The following is a 25,471-nucleotide window of genomic DNA, read 5'->3' on the forward strand; positions in this document are numbered from 1 at the left end:
GAAAGGAAGGTGATATGTATTTTTGAATGTATTCTAGTAAGAAAAATATTATGGATTGAAAACTTAATATTTTTATTATAATTTACTATATTTATCAATCATTAACTCTAATATTCTTGTGTGTGTGTGTGTGTGTGTGTGTGTGTGTACTCAGACAATATGCTGTTTGCCAAACATTGAGTGTTATCGGGGAAACCCCAATCCCTATCCCAACCTTCCCTGTATTCTAACCCCAATCCCTACCCCTCCTTTTTCCTTCCCATCCTTATAAAAACCAATAAAACCCTTTAAAACAAAAAAAATTGCACCATTCCAAAGATTATCCTTTGAAGACCCACACAAATCTCCCCAGTGTGAGAAATTTATTCCAATTCTTTTTTTCTTTTTTTCCTATTAGAGGGCTTTCCCGTTATCCCATGACAGCTGAATTCAGGAAATGTTAGCAGAGATATTGTCAAAGGCTTTTTGAAAGTCAAAACATGCAATATTTATTGGGGCATCTTGTTTGTGTGGTTGCAGACACCCTCAAACACTCATGAGAAAAGACCTACTTTTTCAATACCATTTTGGTTCTTTTTCTAGAATCGTTATTTTTTTGGAATTTATTCCTCCTTTAATAATACTTTCGACCATTTCTGCTGGAACAGATATTACGTTAATTAGCCTATAGTTTTGTTTTTTATTCATTGATTTTTTTTTTAAAAAAATGGCACCATCCAGTCTTTTTTTTTCCAGTGCCAAGGAGCAGCTGATAAACAGAAGATGCATATTTTCAAAGAAATAAATTGCTAACTTATGTTTAAGAATTATTTAAGACTTCTTGAGTAGATACCATCTTAATCCAGGGATTTATTTAGCTTTACTTTCTCATTTTGCTTTTAACTCTTGTTACTCCTATTTGTTTCAGTTCATCAGATATTCCCCCTGAAATAGCCTGCTCAGGCACAGATATCTGTCTTATGTCTTTAACGGTGAAGACAGAAGCAAATAATTCATTCAGCTTTTCTACTATCTTCTTCTTCTTTTAGGAGACATTTAATGGTCTTATCATCTAGCAGTCCAATGACTTCTGAGGTCTGTTTCCTATTCCAAATATATTTGAAAAATGCTTTATTACTTGCCTAAATGATCTTTCTCATGTGCTCCTGAAAGTGCTTTTAATTTTTTATCACTTGCTTTCATTTCCTTTGAGAGAGTTCCTGTATGTTCTTATCTGGTGTTTTTTTTTAATGACAGGTTTGACCCTGTTTGTTAACTGCACTTGGTGATCCCTTTGTCTTTGTAATATCTTACATAAAGTATTCTTTCCACCTGAGGGTCTAATATAGTAGTTTTGAATTATTTCCAAGTATTTTGGAGTGAACTGGTTCCTCTTGTTTCTCCCTTTTAATTACTTTAGGGTTTGGAAATGGTTCTTCTGAGGTTAAATGTCATTTTATCCATTGGGCCATTGTTTCAGAGGTATTTCCTTCCCTAAATAGAAGAACCAAATAACCACGGATGATGTGATGGAATGTAGTCTGGATTCCCAGTAAAGAGGGAGTGCATTCCAGAGGAGTAAGAGGCAATTCTTATTGGTCAGATAGTTTGTGTGACAGAAAGAAGGTGAAGACAAACCTTCCCTAATAGTTGCTGGATGTAAGTAGGAGGCTGCTTTAGTTTGGCAAGTTTCTGTCTGTAAATATGAAACAATAAAGGTAACTACTTGGAAAAATCACCACATGTCTTTCTTGGTGTTTGGATTCCTTCTTTGTGCAAGGAATCCTTATGCAGTAAAGGACAATGACTAAAGTCTTCCTTCCACCAGGGAGGAATCTTATAATTTAATACATGGCCTCTTTCAGGATCAAAGCAACATAGTATTTTTAGGCATCCACAAAGATCCAAGCAGAACTGAGTGCCATAGCTGGATCACAAATGGTGGATATAGTGCCGCCAGGTATTTTTTCCATGATGTCCCTATTTTCAGGTTATTGTTAAAATTAGCAGGTCAACTAGACTTAAATCATCTGATGCTGCCTTAATAGTAGGCAAGTCCTGAGAGCACCACTGACTAAAGAGAGGTCAGTTGGAAGTCATTTTGTCCAGGTAGAGCTTAAACCTGGAATCATTCATGGCTGCTTTACATAGGGCTCTATTCACACCACACAGTTTCAAATAAGAATTGGGTCTCTTCATGATGCCCATGCTTCTCTGAAATGCAGAAAAAAGACTAGCTGCCCTTGAAAACCACACAGAAACTTTAACTGGTCCAGAAGCAGTAGCACCCACAGTAATGGGGCTCCCTAGGTTTGCTCATGTAACTTAGGTAGTGTATGTTGCAGTAATCCACATGGGAGGTAATCAAGGCGTGAACGTCTATGAGTAAAGTCTCCAGACCCAGGAAAGGGCATAATTGGACCAACCCCTGGTCCACAATTTGGTGGTGGCCTGTGGCCTGTTGGGAACTGAGCTGCACAAATGGCGGGAGAACATGTGAGCGCGTGAAGCTGCATTTTTGTGAACACACGCACAACCATTCCCTCTCCCTCCCCCACGGCTGCTGCCAGGGTAAAGAGCTGGAAATGTTGGGGACTGTTGCACTAGGCAAAACTGTGCAACATTCCCCGCCACAGCTGCTATCTGCTCCTTGATCAGAAGCTACAAGTCCAAGAGGACCCTAAATTCTAGACCAGCTGTGTCTGGGGAAATACCATAGCATCCAGAATCAAAAATGAAGTATCATCTAGGCCTAGGGGGAAGGGCAACAACCCTTAGACACTTCATCTTGCCAGGGTTGAGTTGATGGTGGTTCCTTCCCCATCCATTGTTGTTGTTGTTAGTTGCGAAGTCGTGTCCGACCCATCGCGACCCTATGGACAATGTTCCTCCAGGCTTTCCTGTCCTCTACCATCTTCTGGAGTCCATTTAAGCTCACGCCTACTGCTTCAGTGACTCCATCCAGCCACCTCATTCTCTGTCGTCCCCTTCTTCTATTGCCCTCAATCTTTCCCAGCATTAGGCTCTTCTCCAGTGAGTCCTTCCTCCTCATTAGGTGGCCAAAGTATTTGAGTTTTAGCTTCAGGATCTGGCCTTCTAAAGAGCAGTCAGGGTTGATCTCCTCTAGGACTGACCGGTTTGATCGCCTTGCAGTCCAAGGGACTCGCAGGAGTCTTCTCCAGCACCAGAGTTCAAAGGCCTCAATTCTTTTGCGCTCAGCCTTTCTTATGGTCCAACTTTCACTGCCATACATTGCAACTGGGAAGACCATAGCCTTGACTATACGCACTTTTGTTGACAGGGTGATGTCTCTGCTTTTTAGTGTGCTGTCTAGATTTGCCATGGCTTTCCTCCCGAGGAGCAAGCGTCTTTTAATTTCTTGACTACAGTCCCCATCTGCAGTGATCTTGGAGCCCAGGAAAATAAAATCTGTCACTACCTCCATTTCTTCCCCATCTATTTGCCAGGAATTGAGAGGGCCGGATGCCATGATCTTGGTTTTCTTAATGTTTAGTTTCAACCCAACTTTTGCACTCTCCTTCTTCACTCGCAACAAGAGACTCTTCAGTTCCTCTTCACTTTCTGCCATTAGAGTGGTATCATCTGCATATCTTAGGTTGTTGATATTTCTTCCAGCAATCTTAATTCCAACTTTTGATTCATCTAGCCCTGCCTTTCTCATGATGTGCTCTGCATATAAGTTAAATAGGCAGGGCGACAGTATACAGCCTTGCCGGACTCCTTTCCCAATTTTGAACCAATCAGTGGTTCCGTGTCCAGTTCTCACTGTTGCTTCTTGGCCCGCATATAGGTTTCTCAAGAGACAAATAAGATGTTCTGGTACTCCCATCTATTTAAGAACTTGCCACAGTTTGTTATGATCCACACAATCAAAGGCTTTAGCATAGTCAATGAAGCAGAAGTAGATGTTTTTCTGGAACTCTCTAGCTTTCTCCATGATCCAGCGTATGTTGGCTATTTGATCTCTAGTTCCTCTGCCTCTTCGAAATCCTGCCTGTACTTCTGGTAGTTCTCTATCCACATACTGCTGGAGTCTAGCTTGTAGGATTTTAAGCATAACTTTACTAGCATGAGAAATGAGTGCAATGGTGCGATAGTTTGAACATTCTTTGGCACTGCCTTTCTTTGGAATTGGAATGTAAACTGATCTTTTCCAATCCTGTGGCCACTGTTGAGTTTTCCAAATTTGCTGGCAAATTGAGTGTAGCACTTTTACTGCATCGTCTTTTAAGATTTTGAATAGCTCAGCTGGAATACTGTCACCTCCACTAGCTTTGTTGTTGCTCAGCTTTTCTAAGGCCCACTTCACTTCACATTCTAGGATGTCTGGCTCGAGGTCAGTGACCACCTCATTGTGATTATCAGGGACATTAAGCTCATTCTTGTATAGTTCTTCTGTGTAATTTTGCCATCTCTTCTTAATCTCTTCTGCCTCTGTTAGGTCCCTGCCATTTTGGTCCTTTATCATGCCCATTTTTGCATTGAACGTTCCCTTCATCTCCCCAATTTTCTTGAAAAGATCTCTGGTCCTCCCTATTCTATTGTTTTCTTCTATTTCTTTGCACTGTTCATTTAAGAAGGCATTCTTATCTCTTCTAGCTATTCTCTGGAATTCTGCATTCAATTGGGCGTATCTTTCTTTTTCTCTCTTGCCTTTTGCTTCCCTCCTTTCCTCAGCTATTTGCAAAGCTTCCTCAGACAGCCATTTTGCTTTCTTGCATTTCTTTTTCTTTGGGATGGTTTTGGTTGCTACCTCTTGTACAATGTTGCGAACCTCTGTCCATAGTTCTTCAGGCATCCTGTCTATCAGATCTAATTCCTTAAATCTATTTGTCACCTCTACTGTATATTCAATGGGGATATGATTTAATTCATACCTGATTGGCCTGGTGCTTTTCCCTACTTTCTTCAGTTTAAGCCTAAACTTTGCAATGAGAAGCTCATGGTCTGAGCCACAGTCAGCTCCTGGTCTTGTTTTTACTGACTGTATAGAGCTTCTCCATCTTTGGCTGCAGAGCATATAGTCAATCTGATTTCTGTGTTGACCGTCTGGTGATGTCCATGTGTAGAGCCGTCTCTTGGGTTGTTGGAAAAGAGTGTTTGCTATGACCATCGTATTCTCTTGACAAAATTCTATCAGCCTGTGCCCTGCTTCATTTTGTACTCCAAGGCCAAACTTGCCTGTTATTCCGGTTATCTTTTGGCTTCCTACTTTAGCATTCCAATCCCCCATGATGATAAGGACATCATTTTTTGGTGTTAGTTCTATAAGGTGCTGTAGGGCTTCATAGAACCGGTCAATTTCATCCTCTTCAGCACCGGTGGTTGGAGCATAGACTTGGACTACTGTGATATTGAATGGTTTGCCTTGGATTCGAACTGAGATCATTCTGTCATTTTGAGGATTGTATCCCAGTATTGCTTTTCCTACTCTTTTATTGACTATGAAGGCTACTCCATTTCTTCTGAGGGATTCTTGCCCGCAGTAGTATACCTGATGGTCACCTGAATTAAATTCACCCATTCCTGTCCATTTTAGTTCGCTGATACCTAAGATGTCGATGTTCAGTCTTGTCATCTCTTGTTTGACCACGTCCAGCTTGCCTTGATTCATGGATCTTACATTCCAGGTTCCTATGGAGAAAAAATCTTTACAGCATCGGACTTTCCTTTCACCACCAGACATATCCACAGCTGAGCGTCCTTTCGGCTTTGACCCAGTCGCTTCATTCTTTCTGGCGCTACTAGTACTAGCCCTCTGCTCTTCCCCAGTAGCATATTGGACGCCTTCCGACCTGAGGGGCTCATCTTCCAGCGTCATATCGTTTTGCCTTTTGGTACTGTCCATAGGGTTTTCATGGCAAAGATACTGGAGTGGGTTGCCATTTCCTTCTCCAGTGGATCACGTTTTGTCAGAACTCTCTGCTATGACCTGTCCGTCTTGGGTGGCCCTGCACGGCATAGCTCATAGCTTCATTGAATTACGCAAGCCCCTTCGCCACGACAAGGCAGTAATCCCCATCCATACCCTTGCATAAACTCAAATGCACAGTTGCTAAGTGGAATAATAGTTTGTTTATTGACCATTTGAAGTTACAAAGACACTGAAAAAAGTGTCATGACCATTTTTCACACTTAAGCGTTGCGGCATCCCATGGTCATGTGATCAAAATTCAGACCCTTGGCAAGGGACTCATATTTATGACAATTGCATTGTCCCAATGTGATCATCTTTTGAGACCTTCTGACAAGCAGGTCAATGGGCAAACCAGATTCACTTAACGACTGTGTTACTAACTTAACAAACTGCAGTGATTCACTTAACAAATGTAGCGAGAAAGCTCGCGGAGAAGAGGCGTTACACGGGAGTATCAGGAGACTCCCATTACAACTCGCGCGGCTGCATTCTGCACCAGCTGAAGTCTCCGAGTGGTCCTCAGGGGTAGCCCCATGTAGAGAGCATTGCAGTACAAGAAAACATCTACAAGAAAGCGCAGAGAGCACCAAGGACCTTTCATTTCAACCTTGCATGACAGATATTCTCCTCCATCAGTATATTGTCTTCTTTAAAAAAAAAAAGTTAGCGTCTACCAGAATGTCTATGGAGATTCTCAGTCATGCGGGTCATGGTTGTCCCAAAGATGCTTTTTCGAGAGGCAACTGGACTTTCTTGTTTTTTTTCTTCGAAGATGTTTCGCTTCTTATCCAAGACGCTTCTTCGTCTCTGACTGGATTGATATTGGAAGGATTGATATTCCTTGCAGACCGCTGGTCACTTGCATTCTTTTAGAGAGTCATTGAGGCCACTTGGAGGTTTATCTGTGTCCTTGGGATCACCTGAGTAGTGCAAATGGGTGTGGAGCCTTCTTGGAACTGCTGAAAGGACTGTGTGGTAGACTGGAGAAAGATGATGTCGTATCCCCTCCCCCTGTTGAGAGAGGGCTGTTCAATTTTAACACAGATGGCCTCTTTGACCCCTCTTTCAAACCGGAAGTCCTCTCTGTCCAAAATGTGGACTTTTGCTGTCTTCAAAAGAGTGGCCTTTGTCGTTTAAATGCAGATGGACTGCTGAATCTTGTCCTGATGGGTTTGTTCTCCTATGTTGTGCCATGCATTTATGAAGTGGTGGCTTGGTTTCCCCAATGTACAGATCTGCACGTTTCACTGCATTGTACTGCATATATCACATTGCTCAGTTTGTGTGTGGGTATTTTATCCTTGGGGTGGACAAGCTTCTGCCTTAGTGTATTCATGGGTTCAAAGTGTGTATGAACCTTGTATTGGCTGGAGATCCTCCTGAGCTTTTCAGATAATTCCTGAAGTGTATGGAACGACAACATTGCTTCGTTTATTGTTCTGTTATGGAGGAGCTCCTGGTGGGTCTTTTTTGGGATTTGAGGAAGGCCTGTTGGGATAGCTGCATGTTCCGGGGGCTTCCTTGATGTGTTTCGGTTCTTTTTCTTTCCCGTCTTTGCTGGTGGGTGGGCCTTCACCTCAGTGGTGTAGGGCTCTGATAATTCCCATTTTGTGCTCCAGTGGGGGGGTAAGAATCAAAGTGCAAATACTGATATATAATATTTACATCAAAATTAAATATTGAGGGAAAATGCCATTAACAAGCCATAATACTATCCTCTACCCTGGAGAAGCCACTGCATGCATATGTGAACTCCCCCAAATCCACAAAGAGGAAACTCCACTCAGACCAATTGTCAGCAGCATCAACTTTGTCATCTACAACATGGCAAAACATCTAAATCACCTTACTAGCTCCTCTAGTTGGCAACACCACCATCACATCAGCACTTCACCAGCATGGTTTGGAAACTAAAACTGGACCCGGATGAAACCATGGTTTCCTATGATGTGACTTCCCTCTTCACCTGCATTCCAACAACTGAAGCTGTTGCAATGAAGAAACAACTGCTACATGGCAGCACCTTAGGTGACAGAACCAATCTCAGCCCAGACCGCATATGTGTCGTGCTGCATTTCTGCCTGACCTCTACCTATTTTAAATACAATGTAGGTTTCTACAGACAAAAACACAGCTGTGCCATGGGTTCACCTGTGTCCAATCTCTATATGGAAGAGGTAGAAATCAATGCCCTAAATTCCTTGATAGGATTCCACCCATTCACCAGCATAGGTGCGTGGACGATACCTGGGTCAAAAATCAAAACAAGAAATTGGAAGCGTTCACCAAACCTTGGTTCGTTCACCAAGAGCCTTGGTGGAGCAGTGGGCTAATGCCTCCTTAAGTAACACCAGCTGCCTGCAATTAGTGCAGGTTCGCATCCCACCAGGCTCAAGGTTGACTCAGCATTCCATCCTTCCGAGGTAGGTAAAATGAGGACCCAGATTGTTGGGGGCAATAAGCTGACTTTGTAATAATGCTGCTTGGGGGTGTGTGAAAGCCCTAATAAGCAGGCATATACATAGAATGAAGGCTACTGCTAAGCTTGTAAGCCGCCCTGAGTCTTCGGAGAAGGGCGGGATATAAATGGAATTTAAATAAATAAATAAATAAATAAATAAATAAATAAATAAATAAATAAATAAATAAATAAATAAATAAATAAATAAATAAATAAATTGGGGCAAAATTCACTTAACAAATGTCTTACTTAGCAACAGAAATTTTGGGCTCAGTTGCGGTCATAAGTCAAGGACTACCTGTACTTCCTTGCTTCTATGGGCTTTGGGGGCTTTGATTGTGGTAGTGCTCCCTAAGTGATCCTTGCTGTGTCTCAACAAGGCAAAATACAGCTATATCTATGACCAAGTCCAGCTTTCCTTTTGCCTAACTTGGTATAGAAAATCTTCCTTATCTGGTTGGTTTTGGGTTGTAATATGACTTGGTTCCTCCCATGACTACTCTCTCTCTCGCCCTCTCTCTCCCCCCTTCCTTTTTGCTCCTTTGCTGGCATATTTTTTCTGTTCTGATGGCAGATTGTGGAAGCAGCTGACTGTGGTTTTGGTTGGAAGAAAGCAATTTAATTGGCAGAAGTGTTGGAGCTGTCTTGAGTGCTTATATAAGCAGAGTTTATACAGTATATTATATTGACAAGGTGTTTTTTTTTAAAAAAAAATGTTCCTTATCTTAATCCCCTCCAGCCATTGAATTTGTTAGTTGAGATTTCATTTTTAAATTAATTTAGTAGACAGGCCCCTTTGCAAAAAAAAGGAAAACTTAATGTCTAGTAATAATCTCTAAGAAAAAAAGTAAACACCAGCTTAACAACTTCCAGGTTTGGATGTGGAGAGGAACTATGAGAATCTTACTTATACATATCAGCCACAGGATAGAGGTGAGGGAGTCTGAGTAATATTATTCTGAAGATGTAAGAGAGAAGAAGGGAAAGAGCCATGAAGGTGAGGGAAAGGCAAAAAACCCAGACCTGTCCAAATTGTGTGAACCGATTGTATGTTTCAGATTAGTAACATCTGTTCAAAAGGTTTGTGGATTTAAAGACATTCTGTGTGTTTTGTTCAAGAGCAGTTAAGCATCTGTGTCTTGCCTTAGGATACATTTTTTGCTTCAGACATTTCATATTGACTATTTTCTAAATAGCCTTCCTTGAATGATAAATGTTGTTTTGATTTGTTAAATTAATGTCATATATGATTATACGACATTAATCAAATAAATAGCTGAACAAACAGAATAATTTTGTACATGATTATGCTATGGAATTTCTTTACAATGCAGCTTTTTTTTTACAATGCTCCACTGAAATTAATTTAGTTATACAGCATGAGGTTATTTTCTTGTGATTAAATGAGGAGGTTTAAAAGACATATTTCTTGTGTTACACTCTCTGCATTAAATATCTAACATCAGTCTGGCTTATAAAGCTAAGCTACATGATTTCTTGGCCTGTTTGTGGAAGAACAAAATAATATGGGAGTCTTCCATGCCCCTGAACAAATCTCTGTATCCATATACCTGTTCAGAAGCCAACTATAACTTCATATCCCTACATCGGTTCTGCTGCCTAAGATTTTGATGCTAAATTATGAGCCACAAATCACTGCAGCTTGATTTATTGTTACAGCGTACAGAATTGATGAAATTAGTTTATTGTCAGCTGAGTATAATATTAAAATGAAAGTAAAAAGAAAGACCAACTACAATTCTGAGAAATAAGCACCAGGTACCATGACTTGAAGCTGGCTTACTTTCCTAAAAGTATTAACCTAAATGAACCACTATTAGCCAGGCTCAGATTTAAAAAAAATGCCACTACTTGAAGATTGAAAACTAATACAGGCAGTCCTCGACTTATGACCACAATTGAACCCAAAATTTCCATTGCTAAGCAAGGCAGTTGTTAAGTGAGTTTTGCCCTATTTTATGACCTTTTTTGCCACAATTGGAGTTGTTAACTGAATCACAAGGTTGTGAAGTGAATCTTCCCCCCCTTGACTTTGCTTATCAGAAGCTATCTGGGAAGGTTACAAATGGTGATCCCATGACTCCAGGACAGTCCAACTGTCATAAATACATGCCAGTGGTCAAATGCCCAAATGTGATGACCCAGGGCCCCGAACGGAGGTAAAGCAGTCAGCTGGCAAAGAAACAGTTCTTTAATCACTGCCCAAGTTTCCCAAAAAGCTCCCACATAAGCTGGCAAGAGTTCAATCAATGCACACACAGGCAAGACAGATAACACAAAAACAGAATTGTAAATAGTCCTTTTAACTCTGCAGTCTGTAAGGAAAGACTCAGAAATGTCTTCTGTGGTTGTGAAGCCGGAAACCAACCAGTCCGGATTTCAAAGTGTCCTGCTTAGACAAGAACACAATTCACTATCTCCAGATAACACATTTGTTCCCAGCAAATGCCCCATCCCACAGCGTCTCCTTATATCTTAGTCCCCAGGTGTGCCTTGTGAAGTGGGGCAGGATGCTCTCCTCCCAAACAATTGAGCCTGCCTCCGTTGTTCTCTCCTCCTCTCTGCTCTCCTTGCTCTAGGATCAGGTGTGTGTAGGGGGGCCCTTGCTCCTTGCCTGCACTATGCCTTTCCTGTTCTGAACCTGAAGGGCCCTGGCCTGCCTCAGCCTGCTCTTCCCTTCAGTCCTCCAAAGCCAAAGACACCCCCTCCTGGGCCTCAACAAAGCACTCCATATCTTCCTCGGAGTCAGACTCAGAGGGAGGCATGACACTGAATTTTGATTGTGTGACCATGGAGAAGCTGCAATGGTCATGCGGGAAATTGTGACAAGTCACTTTTTTCAGTGCCCTTGTAAATTCAAATGGTCACTAAATGAATGGTTGTATGTTGAGGACTACCTGTACTTGAAGCCAGAAGATAAGAAAAAAGGTGAACATCTGGTTAATATAGCCTACCCTAACAAGATCTTAGTGAATATCTTGCTATCGTCTTCCCAGCTGAATATTTTTCTACTTTAGTGGTAACATTAAAAAAAGCTATCAGTTTCTTGATTGTTAAATTGGCAGTCTTAAGAACGCATTATGAGGTTGTGATGCAGATTCCACCCACTATTGGCTTGTATGCAATGTTGTGATGTATGTTTGAAAGGATGAAGCTTACACCTTAATGTCACAATGCACAATTCAGCATCTTGACATCATTCTGACCAGGCATTGATGCATAGCAGTAGCAGTAACAATAGCATTTAGATTTACATTCCACTTCACTTCCTAGTGCTTTACATCCCTCTCTAAGTGGCTTACAAAATTAGCATATTGCTCCCAACAATCTGGGTCCTCATTTTATTTACCTCAGAAGAGTAGAAGGCTGAGTCAACCCTGAACTGGTTGGGATTGAACTGCTGGCAGCCAGCAGAGTTAGCCTGTAATACCAACCACTGCGCCACCATGGCATATGGTTTATATAAACTTATTGGATCATCTGGTTTATACAGTATTAACCAAAATAACCTTGTTTTATTTCATTTATATTTATATGATGAAACATATTCATATCCTGATATTGCCCTGGAATCTAACTGAATCCAATGCAAATTGGGAATATTTTAATTTATTTATTTTTCTTTTGTCAATAAACATCTGCATTTCAAAACCAGTTGCCTAAATTGACCAAATATTTTCAATGTTTTGCTAATCCTAGTTTTAGAACACCAGTATTTCTATTCTGTTAGATATATTGTTTTAACAATTTCAGGAGTCATATAATAGACCTTGGAGTAACATTCAGATTTTTATACACTCTAAGTATTAGATATACTGTAAAGAGGAAAGCTGGCTTCCTTTGGTGATAATTCCTATAGAAGAACAGCTTATAATTCTATCAGCACTAAATCTTTGGTGCAATCCATTTTATATCCTATGGGAGAATAGATCCCAATGCATTTTAGTGGAATTTGCTCCTGAGCAAATGTATAATCATAACCCTCATGTGTTGGAATTTAGATTGCTTTTCCTTTTGACATTTAAACCACATCTGCACTAAAAATGAAGACAGAAGTCCACCGAAAGACAGATTTATTTTCAGTTAAAACACTTGCTTCATTAAAACCACATGTCAGTAAGTAGCACATAAGCAAACATATGAGTTTAGGCTAAGGCATATGGTGTAAAAGCTGTGCTGACCATTGCACTTTATTTTTAAAATAATATAAGCTGTTAACAATCACAGTATAGTCATAGATTGACTACAGCAAGAGTTTTGGGTGTGAATGGAAGAGTTCTCTGATATACTAAAACCAAAACTCATTATGGAAAATGTTTAAATGGATTCCTCATTTGGGAGATATTTTTCTCTTCCAAATCAAGAGGTATTTCTAATGCAACCAAGAGGCACAGCATTTTGAATGGCAGAGATTTGTCATTAAATGCTCGGTTTTATTCTTTCCAGCACAGTGAAATATTGGAAATAAATTATATATAGTATAGTGGGAGAAACTGGAAAAAGAACTGGATAAGGCCAAGTTCTGCTGAGAAAAAACATCCTCACCATAACCCTCCAATGCCCCTCTGGGCCATAGCTCAGAATGCTGCTGACTATAGAGAGTGTTACCAAAGTCTTAACAAAACATAGCTTAAGTTCCCCCCACACAAAAAGAATTTAAAAAATCAGAACGTATGCATAAGCACATAATTCACATAGGTATAATACCAATAGCAATCGAGACTTCTATATTGCTTCACAGTGTTTAATAGCACTCTCTAAGTGGTTTACAGAGTCATCATCATATTGCCCCCAACAATCTGGGGTCCTCATTTTACTGACCTGGGAAGGATGAAAGGCTGAATCAACTTTGAGTTGGTCAGGATTGAACTCCTGGCAGTGGGCAAAATTAGGCTGCAATACTGCATTCTAACCACCGCTCCACTTGCTGAGAAAGCACAGCATAATCAGACTTGCAAGGTTCTGTTATTATAGCCACCCTCAATAAAATTAGTTGTAGCCTTCATGTGGAGTTGATTCTTGGTTTGGTTCTCCTAGTGGGCTGGCAGAGGTCACCACTGTCATTCATATGACCCAGAGTAGAATGTCTGCAACTTGTACTGTGTTTCTCAGGTATTCATATAATTCATACACACACACACACACACACACACACACACACACACACACACACACGAATCTAGAGCGTGTGGAGTTCTGTCTTTGGAGATCTGACACTGACTTACTGTTTTTGCCATTGCTGTCTCATTTTCTTTCCAGAATTTTTGTGTTATTTTCGCAACTTTTTTGTCACATTTTCTGCTCGTGATATATTGGTGCCCCTGTAAAAAGAGTTAATCTTTGTGGGCTAGAGTTCCTACCTGAATAGGTCAATTAGAAGGATGGCTCTGTGAGGTGTAGCTTTTAAGGACTTTTTGAAAATGGCTCTTTTAAAACAAAACTTTTTAAAGATTCCTTTGTGTTCATTCCTCTGCTTCCTTCTGATGACATTATGAAAACAAGTTCAAGTTGTTAGAATACCAATTGAGTTGAGCTACACATGGAAATTGAATTAGGAACTTGACATAGCATCCATATCACATTTCTACAATCATCCATTGATTATAGAATGTATTATGAATCTTACATGAATGTAAATTCCTCTGAGCTCTACTTTGTACTCAACCAAATATTGTTTGGCTGACTTAGAACATAGTGTTTAATTCCAATAGCATTCACAATAGATGTGTTTGAACTGATAGGCACATTTTAAAGTTTACAAAAATATTATGAGCTTACTGCCAAGATTCTATGATAGTGTGAGTTTACTTCCCATCCTTCTTTTAATTTTCCAGGATGTTATATTATTTGGATCACTTTTTACCTTTTTTTTTGACAGACTTCCAAATAAAGCACTGGGCTTCAATAGATGCTTTTATTTTTAAAAATAATGATTTATGTGGCACATGGGGCATGGTTAAAATTAAAGATAATATATAAAGTGGCTGTCACTTTATTTTTTCAGCCCCATTTATTCATAGCTTTCAACTAAAATCCATTGGAAGCCAGCGTCTGTAGCGAAATGCTGCTGCAACAAAGTTAAGTTCTGTGATATTCTCATTTGCACAGGGATTAATATTTTATCTCATTTCTTTAGATGTTTCACGATGTGTGGCGGAGAGGAAATATACCCAAGAACAAGCACGCAAGGAGTTCCAGCAAGTATTCATCCCGGAATGCAACGATGATGGCACTTACAGTCAGGTTGATTGAAACAATTCTTGATTATTCCTTTGACCCATTTCTTGCTCTAGCATCTGATTAAGAATCTCATTTTATTTTTCTGACTTTCAGTTACCACTGATTGATTCTAAAGTAGAATAGAACAGAACAGAACTGAATAGAGCTGGAAGAGACCTTGGAGGTGTTTCAGTCCAGCCCCCTGCTCAAGCAGAAGAGCCTATGCCATTTCAGAAAAGTGACTGTTAGGACGCTGAGCTTGTCGATCAGAAGGTCGGCAGTTTGGCGGGTCGAATCCCGAGTGCCGTGTAACAGAGTGAGCGCCTGTTACTCGTCCCAGCTTCTGCCAACCTAGCAGTTCGAAAGCACGTACAAATGCAAGTAGAAAAATAGGGACCACTCTGGTGGGAAGGTAACAGCATTCCATGCGCCTTTGGCGTCTAGTCATGCCGGCCACATGACCACGGAGACGTCCTCGGACAAGCGCTGGCTCTTCGGCTTTGAAACGGAGATGAGCACCGGCCCCTAGAGTTGGAAATGACTAGCACACATGTGCAGGGGAACCTTTACCTTTACCTTTAGAGTCTTCTTAAAAACCTCCAGTGATGGAGCAGCCCCAATTTCTTAAGGCAAGCTGTTCCACTGGTCAGTTGTCCTCACTGCTAGGAAGTTTCTCCTTAATTCCAGGTTGCTTTTCTCTTTGGTCAGTTTGCAACCATTGTTCCTTGTCTTGCCTTCTGCTGCTTTGGAGAATAATTTGACACCCTCTTCTTTGTGGCAGCCCCTCAAATACTGCTATCATGTCACCCTGTGTACTCTGTGTTGTTTCTGAAGTAAAAACAGCTCATAAGAAGTTATCTGTTAAATTCCTGAATTCCTAAGTTCTGAAGCAGTATTGTGAAAGTGTGTCCTATTTCCTGTAAACTCAGCCATATATATATATATATATATATATATATATATATATATATATATATATATATATATATATATATATATATATATATATATATATATGTAAATTACTAACAAAGAATTAAGGGAGACTGATATGCATTTCAAATATGTATGTGTGTGTGTGTGTATGTATATATCTCTCTGTGTGTGTGTGTGTATACACACACACACACACACACACACACACACTGCTCAAAAAAAATAAAGGGAACAGAAAATAAGACATCCTATTAAACACAGTACATTGTGTTGTTTAAGTGTTCCGTTTATTTTTTTGAGCAGTATATACACACACACACACACATACACACACACACACACACACACACACACAATGATATCCAATGTTGTGTTAGTACTTTTCTGCTATTTCTGATTGTCTCCTCCTTTCCTCCACCCAGTAAAATCTTGATTGTTCTCAAAAAATATTTTGGAAGTTTGAGGATTCTCCAGAAAAACTTGTGAGGAGGCATAGAAATCTGGAGATTCCATTACACTGTGGATGGAAGAAATTCAACTAATGAAAACATGTTATGAGATTCTATTGAAAGTTGGGTTACCATCTGTTGAATTACTTACTTAATTTAGCTAAAAGTGAATGTTTATTAAAAAGCACAGGTATATTACTTATAGCATTTTACAGCATAAACTGTGGAGTCCTTGGTATTCTCTGAGCTTGGTTGTTTGTCTACAGATTTTCACTATCCAACATCATCAATGCTAATGACTGTGAAGTTATGTACAGTAGGTTGCTCTGACAGTATTGGTGAGAGTGTAGTTTTCTCCTTGCCAATTCCTTGAGTAGGTTATTGTTTTCTGCTTGATTTGTTTGGCTGGTATTAATCCCTGCTTATCTGAGTGTAGGATCCCTAATTAAAGAGCTGTTATTGTATCTTCTGACTGCTAGTTCGTGTTCATGGCTGCATCCTGCTAGTCTTCTGCCAGTCTGTCCATATAGTAGCTGTTGCAGTCCTTACACTATATGTTGTAGATGACTCTTATTTCTTCTTCTTCTTGGGTTACTGAGTCTTTTAAGATGTTTTGGAAGGCTTTATTTTGTTTGTATGCTACAATGATGCTGTGTGATTGTAATTGTTAGTTGTTTTTGAGATGTTTTTGATGTATGACAGTGTTATCCTTTTCATAGTTTGTGTTGTTTGTGCTGTGGTGGGTTGAGTGGTCAGGCACTTTTTTAATAATACATTTTGTTGGAAGATGTTAAATAGATGGTCTCTTTCTTTTTGTGTTGTGTTGTGATGTTCTGTTCTGGGGGGGGGGAATCCCTCATTTTAACCCTGAGCTACAAATATTCTCTTTTATTGGTTGTTCTGTGTTGCTGAAGTATATTTGTACTCATCTGAATAATGTTCTGGCACAGCTCTTCTTGTGAGAAGTTGGGCTGTTTCTTTGGTAATGGAGCACTGGTTTGGTGTGGGTTGCCTATCAAAAAACTAGTATGGGTTCTCTATTAAACCAAAGACACAATAACGCAAGAAGAAGAAAAACAGGAGTCATCTACAATATACAGTAGAAAGACTATTACAGCTACTTTGTAGGATAGACAAGGAGACTTAGCAGAGCATATCCATGTACACAAATTTGCAAGCAAAAGACATGATGAAAACTCCTTAATTTCACAACACATGGACAGATTTAACCATAGTTTCTTCTGGAAACATCCTAGACCAGACTAAATCCAAAAACACTAGGGAAATCCTGGAAGCTTGATTTTTAGACAAATCAGCCATTAACAGATACATAGAGACAAACCACATTTACAGACCATTCAAAACAGATAATAAGGAGTAAAAAAGAACACAGCCTTTCCAGTAGCCTATACCCAGATAAGCAGGGATTAATATCAGATAAACAATCAAGCAGAAAACAATCCCCTAATCAAGTAAGTACCAACAAGAACCTCACCAATGTTGTCAGGACATGTTATGTATATAAACAGGGAATGAACCCCCACATCAAAAGCACTGATGATATTAACTAGTTGGGTAATGAAATGTCTGCAAGAAAACAATGAAGTTTGGAGAGCACCAAGGACCTTTTTAATTAATGGTATGTTGCAATGAATATCTACTCCATACTTTAGTAGAGCACACAAACACAAGAAATAGATATTTGTGATTTCTGAAAAAGATTTATTACTATTATTATTATTATTATTATTATTATTATTATTATTATTATTATTATTATTATCACAGTCAGCCAGATGTTCAGACTGGATTTGGCATTTTTATCTACCTATCGAGTCCTTACCAAGGACCTGGCATAGGCAGCTGTGGATGTTTGATAGTATATCAGATATCGTCACAGGATGGAAGCAGTTCCTAGTAAGGCTGCCTTTTGTAATTGACTAATGGTGAATTTGTCAATACCAATGGTGTTCAAGAGCTGCTCCAGTTGTTGTTGTTGTTGTTACAATAACAACAACAATAACAATTCTAACAATAATATGTTTTCATTATTTGAAGTAGCAGTATCGGAGAGGCCCACTGTTCTTATCTTTGGATTTGGAACAGAATGGCTTACTTCTTCTTTGTCCCATGAGGGCCAGTAAGAACATTTACCACAGTGTGATGTGTTATTACAGTATGTCTTTTCAATAGGTAGCCCATGCCCCATTGGGTTATCATTTCAGAAATATTTCCTTAGCTAAACAGATAAATTGAATGACAAAGGGGGGGGGGCAAAAACCCAGTGGGAGCAGAAGTGACTTCTTGCCAGCTTCCCCAATGAGTTTCCTTGTTGGAATCTGGCAGGAAGTATCAAAAATCTTTCCTTCCCTTCCCTGCCCTTCCCTGCCCTGCCCTGCAGACATAGAGGTGGCTACTGCTGGGTGGAGGAGTGAGTGAGCAAGATTGGCTGGGAATCTGTCATGGAATATTGAATATGAAGGTTGCATGACTGCAGCAGCAGCCCAGAAGCGTAGCTGCCACCTGTAGCACTAAAATAGCAATAGCACTTAGACCTATACACCGCTTCACAGAGCTTTACAGCCCTGTCTAAGCAGTTTACAAAGTCAGCATATTGCCCCCAACAATCTGGGTCCTCAGAAATAGCCACAACTTCCCCAAATTTCATTCCCACAGGGATCATGGGTCCTGGATTTTGGATGCATTTTGTAAGTCAGCTCATATGAAGTACATTGAATCAAAAAGTATTGTCCTATGACACACCTTTTCACCTAGTTAAAGGTTTGACAATGACAGTGTTAGTAGAATATTTATTTGTTTAATTATAAAATTTATAGGCAGCTTATATAGATAGACTAGTGGCATTTATATTCTGCCTGTTATTTATGAGCTCAAGGCAACACACATTGCGCTTCCCTCCTCATATAAACAATCTGTTGAGAAACATAGGATTGAGAGGGAGAATAGCTTTTCCAAAATCATCCAAAGAGGGGTTTTTTTGTCTGGGAGTGCACCAAAACCACTAAAGCAAACTGATTCTCATTCCACCATTGAGTTGTGCTTTTGGAAATAAGGGAAATAAGAGAAGAGTGCTCTAAAGTTGCAGCTTTTTGGAGAAAAAAATTCTTCTTTACTGGTATTTCCCCAAATTGACAAAAAATAAATGCACAAGCTTAATTCATATTACATCACCATAATGTATTAATTTGAGAAAGTTGTGACTCAATTTGAATTTGAAATTCAACGCACACTCAGCTGTGGTTGTACAATCAATCAGATAATATCATTTTATTTTTCCATCCATGCAAATTAGGAGGAAGAAAAAAAATGACTGAATAAGTTGTCACTGAATATCCACTGAAGATATTATTAGTGATTTCACAATCAGATCATGGGGTTCAGTATTTGTCTATTCTCATTCAAGCCTTAAGCTACATCCACTTAATATAATCCATTAAAAACAAATGGGCCTATTGCTTTTTGATATAATCTGGATTTTGCAAAACTATGGAAAGGATGGTTCAGTTTTTCACAGGTTCAGTGCCACAATATAGGTACTAACTTGAAAAAAATCAACACTATCTCTCAAGAAAATGTGAGTTATCAACATATTTTCTGTGAGTTTCAAATACTTTGCATTTTTTCCACAGGTTCAGTGCCACAGTTACACAGGCTACTGTTGGTGTGTCACCCCTAATGGTCGTCCAATCAGTGGTACAGCTGTAGCACATAAAACTCCACGTTGCCCAGGTAACTATATATGCATTACTGTGGCAGAAGCTGTTCTTCCTTTTTCTTACTCTCTATCTGGCTGGCTGAGGAATTCTGGGAGTTGAAGTCCACAAGTCATAAAAAGGCCAACTTTGAAGACCCCTGCTGTATCATGATACACTGAATCAAAGTATCCACATACAGAAGCTAACCTGCCAAATTAAGTATTTGTTTATTATTGTACCTTTCTATACAATTGGTTCTGCTAACAACAAATAAAACATAGGATACAAAAAGATATAATAATTCAAAAGTGTACTTAGCCATTAACAATTAAGAAGTAAAAGATTGTCTTATGTTAAGTGAGGGCTGAATGCATTCTCCATCTTGGGAGCAATGTAGGTGATTGTCAGGTAAATGAATCTCTAACCACAGGAGTGGGAGGAAAGAGAGAGAGAGAGAGACTCAGCCAGCCAGCTAGTCAGTTTAGTATAGCAGATGAAGCTCAGACTAGAAACCATGAAACCATGAGTTCTAGTCCCAACTTAGGTATGAAGCCAGCTTTGGGCCAGTCATTCTGTCTCTCAGCCCTAGCAAGGAGGCAAGGGCAAACCACTTCCAGAAAAACTGTGCCAAGAAAAGAGCATGGGGTAGTCCAGGCAGTCACAGGAATCAACAATGACCGAAAAGTGGGTCTTTGTGCACATACGCACAAACATATTAAAAAAAAGAAATCAGGAGGGCTTCCTCTGCAAATTGTATTGCCCAAGTAGATTTGTAAGAGGTGAACCTTCAGATAGCCAGCCCCTAAGCCATTTGGTGTTCTGAAAGTGCACCCATATGCCTGGTAAATTTCCAGCCAACTGGATGATCTCCAAGTCTAATTTTATTTGTTCCCTGCATCGTGCCACTGATTATCAACCTAGCCATCCCATTTTATACTAGTTGCAACATCTGGATACTTTTCAAAAGTAGACCCAAGCAGAGAACTTGCAATGGTCTAATTTATATTTTGGCTATTGAGCCTCACAGTGCATTAGATTTATGGCATTTTCTTCTTGGTTTCTCTGAGGCTTGGTTTCCTATCATTTTAGTGGAGCCATGAACTTTATGTCACAGAGTAATAGATAAGTGTACTTTAAACAATAAACCAATTTCCTGCTGACCTTATTTTAAGAAGTATAATTTAATAAATCGTCAGTGCAAAATTCAAATGACCTGAGTATGACATTCAGGCTGCAATTCTATACTTGGGGATTCTGGCATAAATTTTATTATGGTCAATTATGTGCATTCATAAAGAATGACAGCTGAATTATTCTGGGGAAGAAGTTGGATATGAAAAGAGGATTAGTGTTCTCCAAGTTAGTTTGAATTTTAAATTCAAACTAATGCCTGTGAAGTTGCAACCTATATTTTGTTGTGACTGTTTTGTAAATGTCCGACTTTTCCAATATTACTGTTTTCAAGTACAAAATTGGCATTTTTGTAAATGCAAAGAACAAACAAACAAACAAAGCAAAAAATCCCCAGTGATGAGAAAACAGTTTCCAGACAGGATAGTTTGGGATCATCTTGCATTCATGTGGCAATTGTCCATATTTTGGTTTCCTCAAGAGAAAAACTGTTCCCATTATAGTGTTTCAGTTCTGAAATCCAAAAAGTTTCCTTTACAGATTTGCTCTTTGGAGCTTATGTTACCAGTATTTATAAGGTACTGACTGAACACATTATTATATTTGTCCGCCATGTAGTAGCTTGTGTGGATCACAAACTACTAGTATAAGTATCATCTTGTTGGTAAAGACCAGCAAGCATAATACTAAATAAAAATACATTTCCCAAATAATTTGAAACCTGCATAGTTCATAACTATTCCCATGAGCACAGTTGCTTATAGTATTCTGGAGAATCATTGTAGCCTGCTCATTAGCAAATCAGGGCCTAGATAGCATTGTTGGGAGTGATCCTGAAAATTGAAGCAAAATGTTTATCCTAGGAAATCTTTGGGACTGAAGACAGAGATGATTTTGGTGAGAATTGCATGTTGTATGACCAAATCCCTCTTCTACTTCTTGTTTATTAATTTTATTTGGAACCCTAGTCAATGTTCATACTGTTAAGTATATAAGATATACTTCAAGAAAAAAAAGATATGGTCTTAAAAGATCTGCAATGGGAATGCCTACACATTCAAGTAATTGTCATCTTATACTGAACATCATATCCAGAAATAATAGAATCATATGTCAACTTTGAGGGGAAAAGTCAAAGTAGGTCCCAAACAACAATTTTAAATTCTTGTTCTGAAACAGTATATATTTCCCTCCTGTTTTAAACACAAATTCAGATTTGCTTCAGTAGTAGATACTATAATATTTTAAAAAACCTCTATCAGGTGTGAAAAAGTAGTGAGTTGAAAATGTAAAAATGTAAAATACTATTCCACCCACCATTTCTCTCTGTGTGTCTTTATGTCTCTCTCTCTGTGTCTCTTTCTAATCTATCCCTATCTCTATATATCAATTATATATTGATAGATTGTATTTTTACATTGTACAATACTCAGGTCAGTTTGGTTGTCCTTTAGACATGATTATTAGACAAGTGACCATAGCTGGCCCATCTGCAGGCTTGGCCCTGTGCATCCTATCTTGTTAAAACAGCAGAATATTTGGATAAGTAAAACAGGGCCATATTCAGAGAAGGGCCATGGAAGAAAGCAGTGTAGTATTCTTCATGGAGAAACAAAAATCTTTAGATGTGTTTGTTTTTTCATTAGTATTTTTGATGCAAATTATGGAGCAAATCACGAAGCAAGTCTTCAAGTACGCATTCATGACTATCAGATATAAGCCCACAATCTATAAAATACATTTCATGCAGCCACCATCTCGGTGTTTGCTAGATTCTTCATCAGAATCATAATTGCCCCAACTCAAATGGTGAAGGAATGTTGTTGTTCTCTTAACTTATTTGTTTTCTAAAGTCTTCCAGGTATAAAGGTGGAATTAATCATTCCAAAGAAAGGTGCATATAACTTTATCTAATCAAATATGGTGGGAAGCCTTAACAACATTATACCACGGTATACCATTTTATACCAGATCAAGCTACTCCCAGTTAAACAATAATAAGAACTTCAACACTAAATCCTGCACTTACCCCTCTGATCCCCCGGACATCTCTATGGATCTTCTCTTTCCTTCTCCATCCCCCCCCCACACACACACATAAAGTAGCTGATGTATTAGTAAAACTATCTCTGTCCACCGTCATCTAGTATTAAAAGATCTACTACCAATAGAGAAAGCGATCTGGAGGAAAGAAAGCAAAATGATCTCATTCACTAATTCTTAGTTACAATGTTTTTAAAGAAAGCAGCTGAAGAAGAGAAATCAATAAATAAAAAGTAGAGTTTCCGACTGAGCTGGTGGAGTAATCTTGTTCCATCTTTCTCTCTTCTGTAGCCTGATGGAATGGCTCATGCCAAGTGGCACTTGATGGAGAGAGGAATATGGCTTCTCAATATAGTTGATGGCAGCTGTATTTCCTTCAGGAAACAGTTCCCTTCAATTTGGGTTTTTGGTTTGGTTTTGGGAAAGAAATTGCCTTGGTTATCCTAATAAATCCCTTGCCCATAGTAATCCCTTTGATGTGTCAATAAAATGATTTCCAGATCTTAAGGATTTTGCCCCCAAAGGCAATAAATGGAAGATCTAACAGCAGCAGGCAATCCTCCCCAACCAAATAAGTTTCAGTAAATTCAGCATATTTTACAAGATTTTTTTTTGAATGCACATATGAACATGATGTAGCCAAAGTTCAGTGTGAATTGGGGAGAATTTTGACTATTGGAGATTACTCGGAACATGGTATTTTTGAACAAAGTTCAGTGTAACTGGAGCTAATGGTAACTTATACCAACCACAAGTTGTAAAGTAAGTTTGATTGAAGCCACACCAATTTCTGATAAACAAAAAGCTAAATTTATTTTATGAAACAGGAGCTTGTGACCTGTGTCTTTTGGATCACATATTTCACATAAAGAGGGTTCTTTCAGAAGTTGAAATTTCATATATGTTGGGACTGTGTTTTTAGCAGGCAAGTATTTATTTAGATGGAACTGCGTGCATATTAAATTGCTATACTTTTGTGTTTCTTGCACTCTTTTGGACAATGAGTGATTTTTGATATATATAAACTTCTTTAAAGTTGCCGAGCTAGGGAAAAAGCTTATTTAAAAGGTTAAATATTTCCAGTCTAAGTTTATCACAAGATAAATTAACCACTTACTTTGGATTTCCTTTCTTAATTATTGGGCACTGGCAATACCTCTATGTATTATGGCTGTCTGGCCAGTCACTGTTTGATGGCCCAGTTGAATCTTCAATAGATTTATTCAGGTTATAACCATTAGACTACCCACCATATTCTATAACTAATCCAAATCTCTCCGGTCAGTAGTCTATTGACTGACTAACATCGTTGATAATTTGTTATCTGACTGCATGCTGACAGTAGTGTATTTTTTTTGTCAATAGCATGTCACTTTTGATGGCCCCTTTGTTTCAACTTCTTCCAGGCAAAACCATTTAGATATATGTCTACGGAGGTTCTCAGTCATCCAGATCATGGTTGTCCCAAAAGTGCTTTTTTCAAGCCACAACTGGACTTCCTTGATTTTTGATTTTTCTTGAAGACATTTCACTTCTCATCCAAGAAGCTTCTTTGGTTCTAACTAACTGGTGGTGAATGGAAAGGAGTGATACTCTTTCTAGTCAGCCAGTCATTAACTCTCTGGGGTTATAATGGGAGTATAAATCCTTTCCATTCCCTACCAATTGATTAGAACTGAAGAAGCTTCTTGAATGAGAAGTGAAATGTCTTCAAGAAAAATATAAAAACTCCAGTTGCAGTTTGCAAGAAGCTGTTTTTGAGACATTTAGCTAAAAGGGAGTGGAATGCACACTTGGTTGAGAAGTTTTTGTTTATCATTATTTCAAATAGGTCAGGTGTCAGGTAAAACCCATTTATATACTTTCCTCTCTTATGTACTGTCCATTGAAGTATAATCCAATAAAAAGCATTAAGCTGTGTTGTAACTCATAATAGTGAGAGCACTGGACAACTTGAGAGGTACAGTGCACAACAGATCAGCTTCATCGGCTGCATAAAGTTAAATGTTCCCATCCTCCACAAACTGTTTGTTGAAATGCACCAGATGCAACCCAGACATTTTTACTACTCCCCAAGTCAAGAGATCAAAATTTAGGGAGCTAAAAGAAATTCCAATATTGAGCCTTTGGGAAAGGAACTTTTGAAACAGGTGTTCAATTATCGCTGAAAGGTATTGTTCACTAAGATTTCCCTGCAATTTTTTTTACAATATCTTAAAATACAATACACATTCAGTATTTCTTGTTTTCTTCTGTAAAAGTTTTCTATGAGTCAAGTATTATAAGTCACAGAGGTAGAGAATACGTTTATGGAATGATACATTATGAAATAAAAGACCTATGAAAAGCCTTATTCTTCTCTCCTCCATATTAATAAATGCCTAAGCAGTGATTCTCCTGCTCCCTTTGACTTTTGGTAACACAACTAATTCCTTTCAATGTTTTTTTTTTACCTTACAATGTTTTTGCTTTACTTTTAGGGTCTCTAAATGAGAAGCTGCCACAGCGTGAAGGTACAGGAAAAACAGGTAAATATCATAGTATTTAATATTATAAATTATACATAATCAGCCCCCAG

General features: G+C 38.8%; 2 protein-coding genes across 2 annotated transcripts in view; both read left to right on the forward strand.

Moving 5' to 3' along the window:
• LOC308668787 (uncharacterized protein) overlaps positions 1 to 9,092 on the forward strand; it is a 497,063-nt gene extending 487,971 nt beyond the window's left edge. Inside the window, exon 2 of the mRNA XM_081328949.1 lies at positions 9,072 to 9,092. The gene's annotated coding sequence lies outside the window, so the exon portion shown is untranslated. The remainder of the gene's footprint in view (positions 1 to 9,071) is intronic.
• Positions 1 to 25,471, forward strand: part of SMOC2 (SPARC related modular calcium binding 2) — a 151,178-nt gene that overhangs the window by 60,305 nt on the left and 65,402 nt on the right. The window contains exons 3-5 of the mRNA XM_081328931.1: positions 14,536 to 14,642; positions 19,654 to 19,753; positions 25,374 to 25,421. Of these exons, the coding sequence (XP_081185057.1) occupies positions 14,536 to 14,642; positions 19,654 to 19,753; positions 25,374 to 25,421 (255 nt within the window). The remainder of the gene's footprint in view (positions 1 to 14,535; positions 14,643 to 19,653; positions 19,754 to 25,373; positions 25,422 to 25,471) is intronic.

This window comes from Vipera berus (assembly GCF_964194415.1).
Source record: "Vipera berus genome assembly, chromosome: 1".
Classification (NCBI taxonomy): Eukaryota; Metazoa; Chordata; class Lepidosauria; order Squamata; family Viperidae; genus Vipera; species Vipera berus.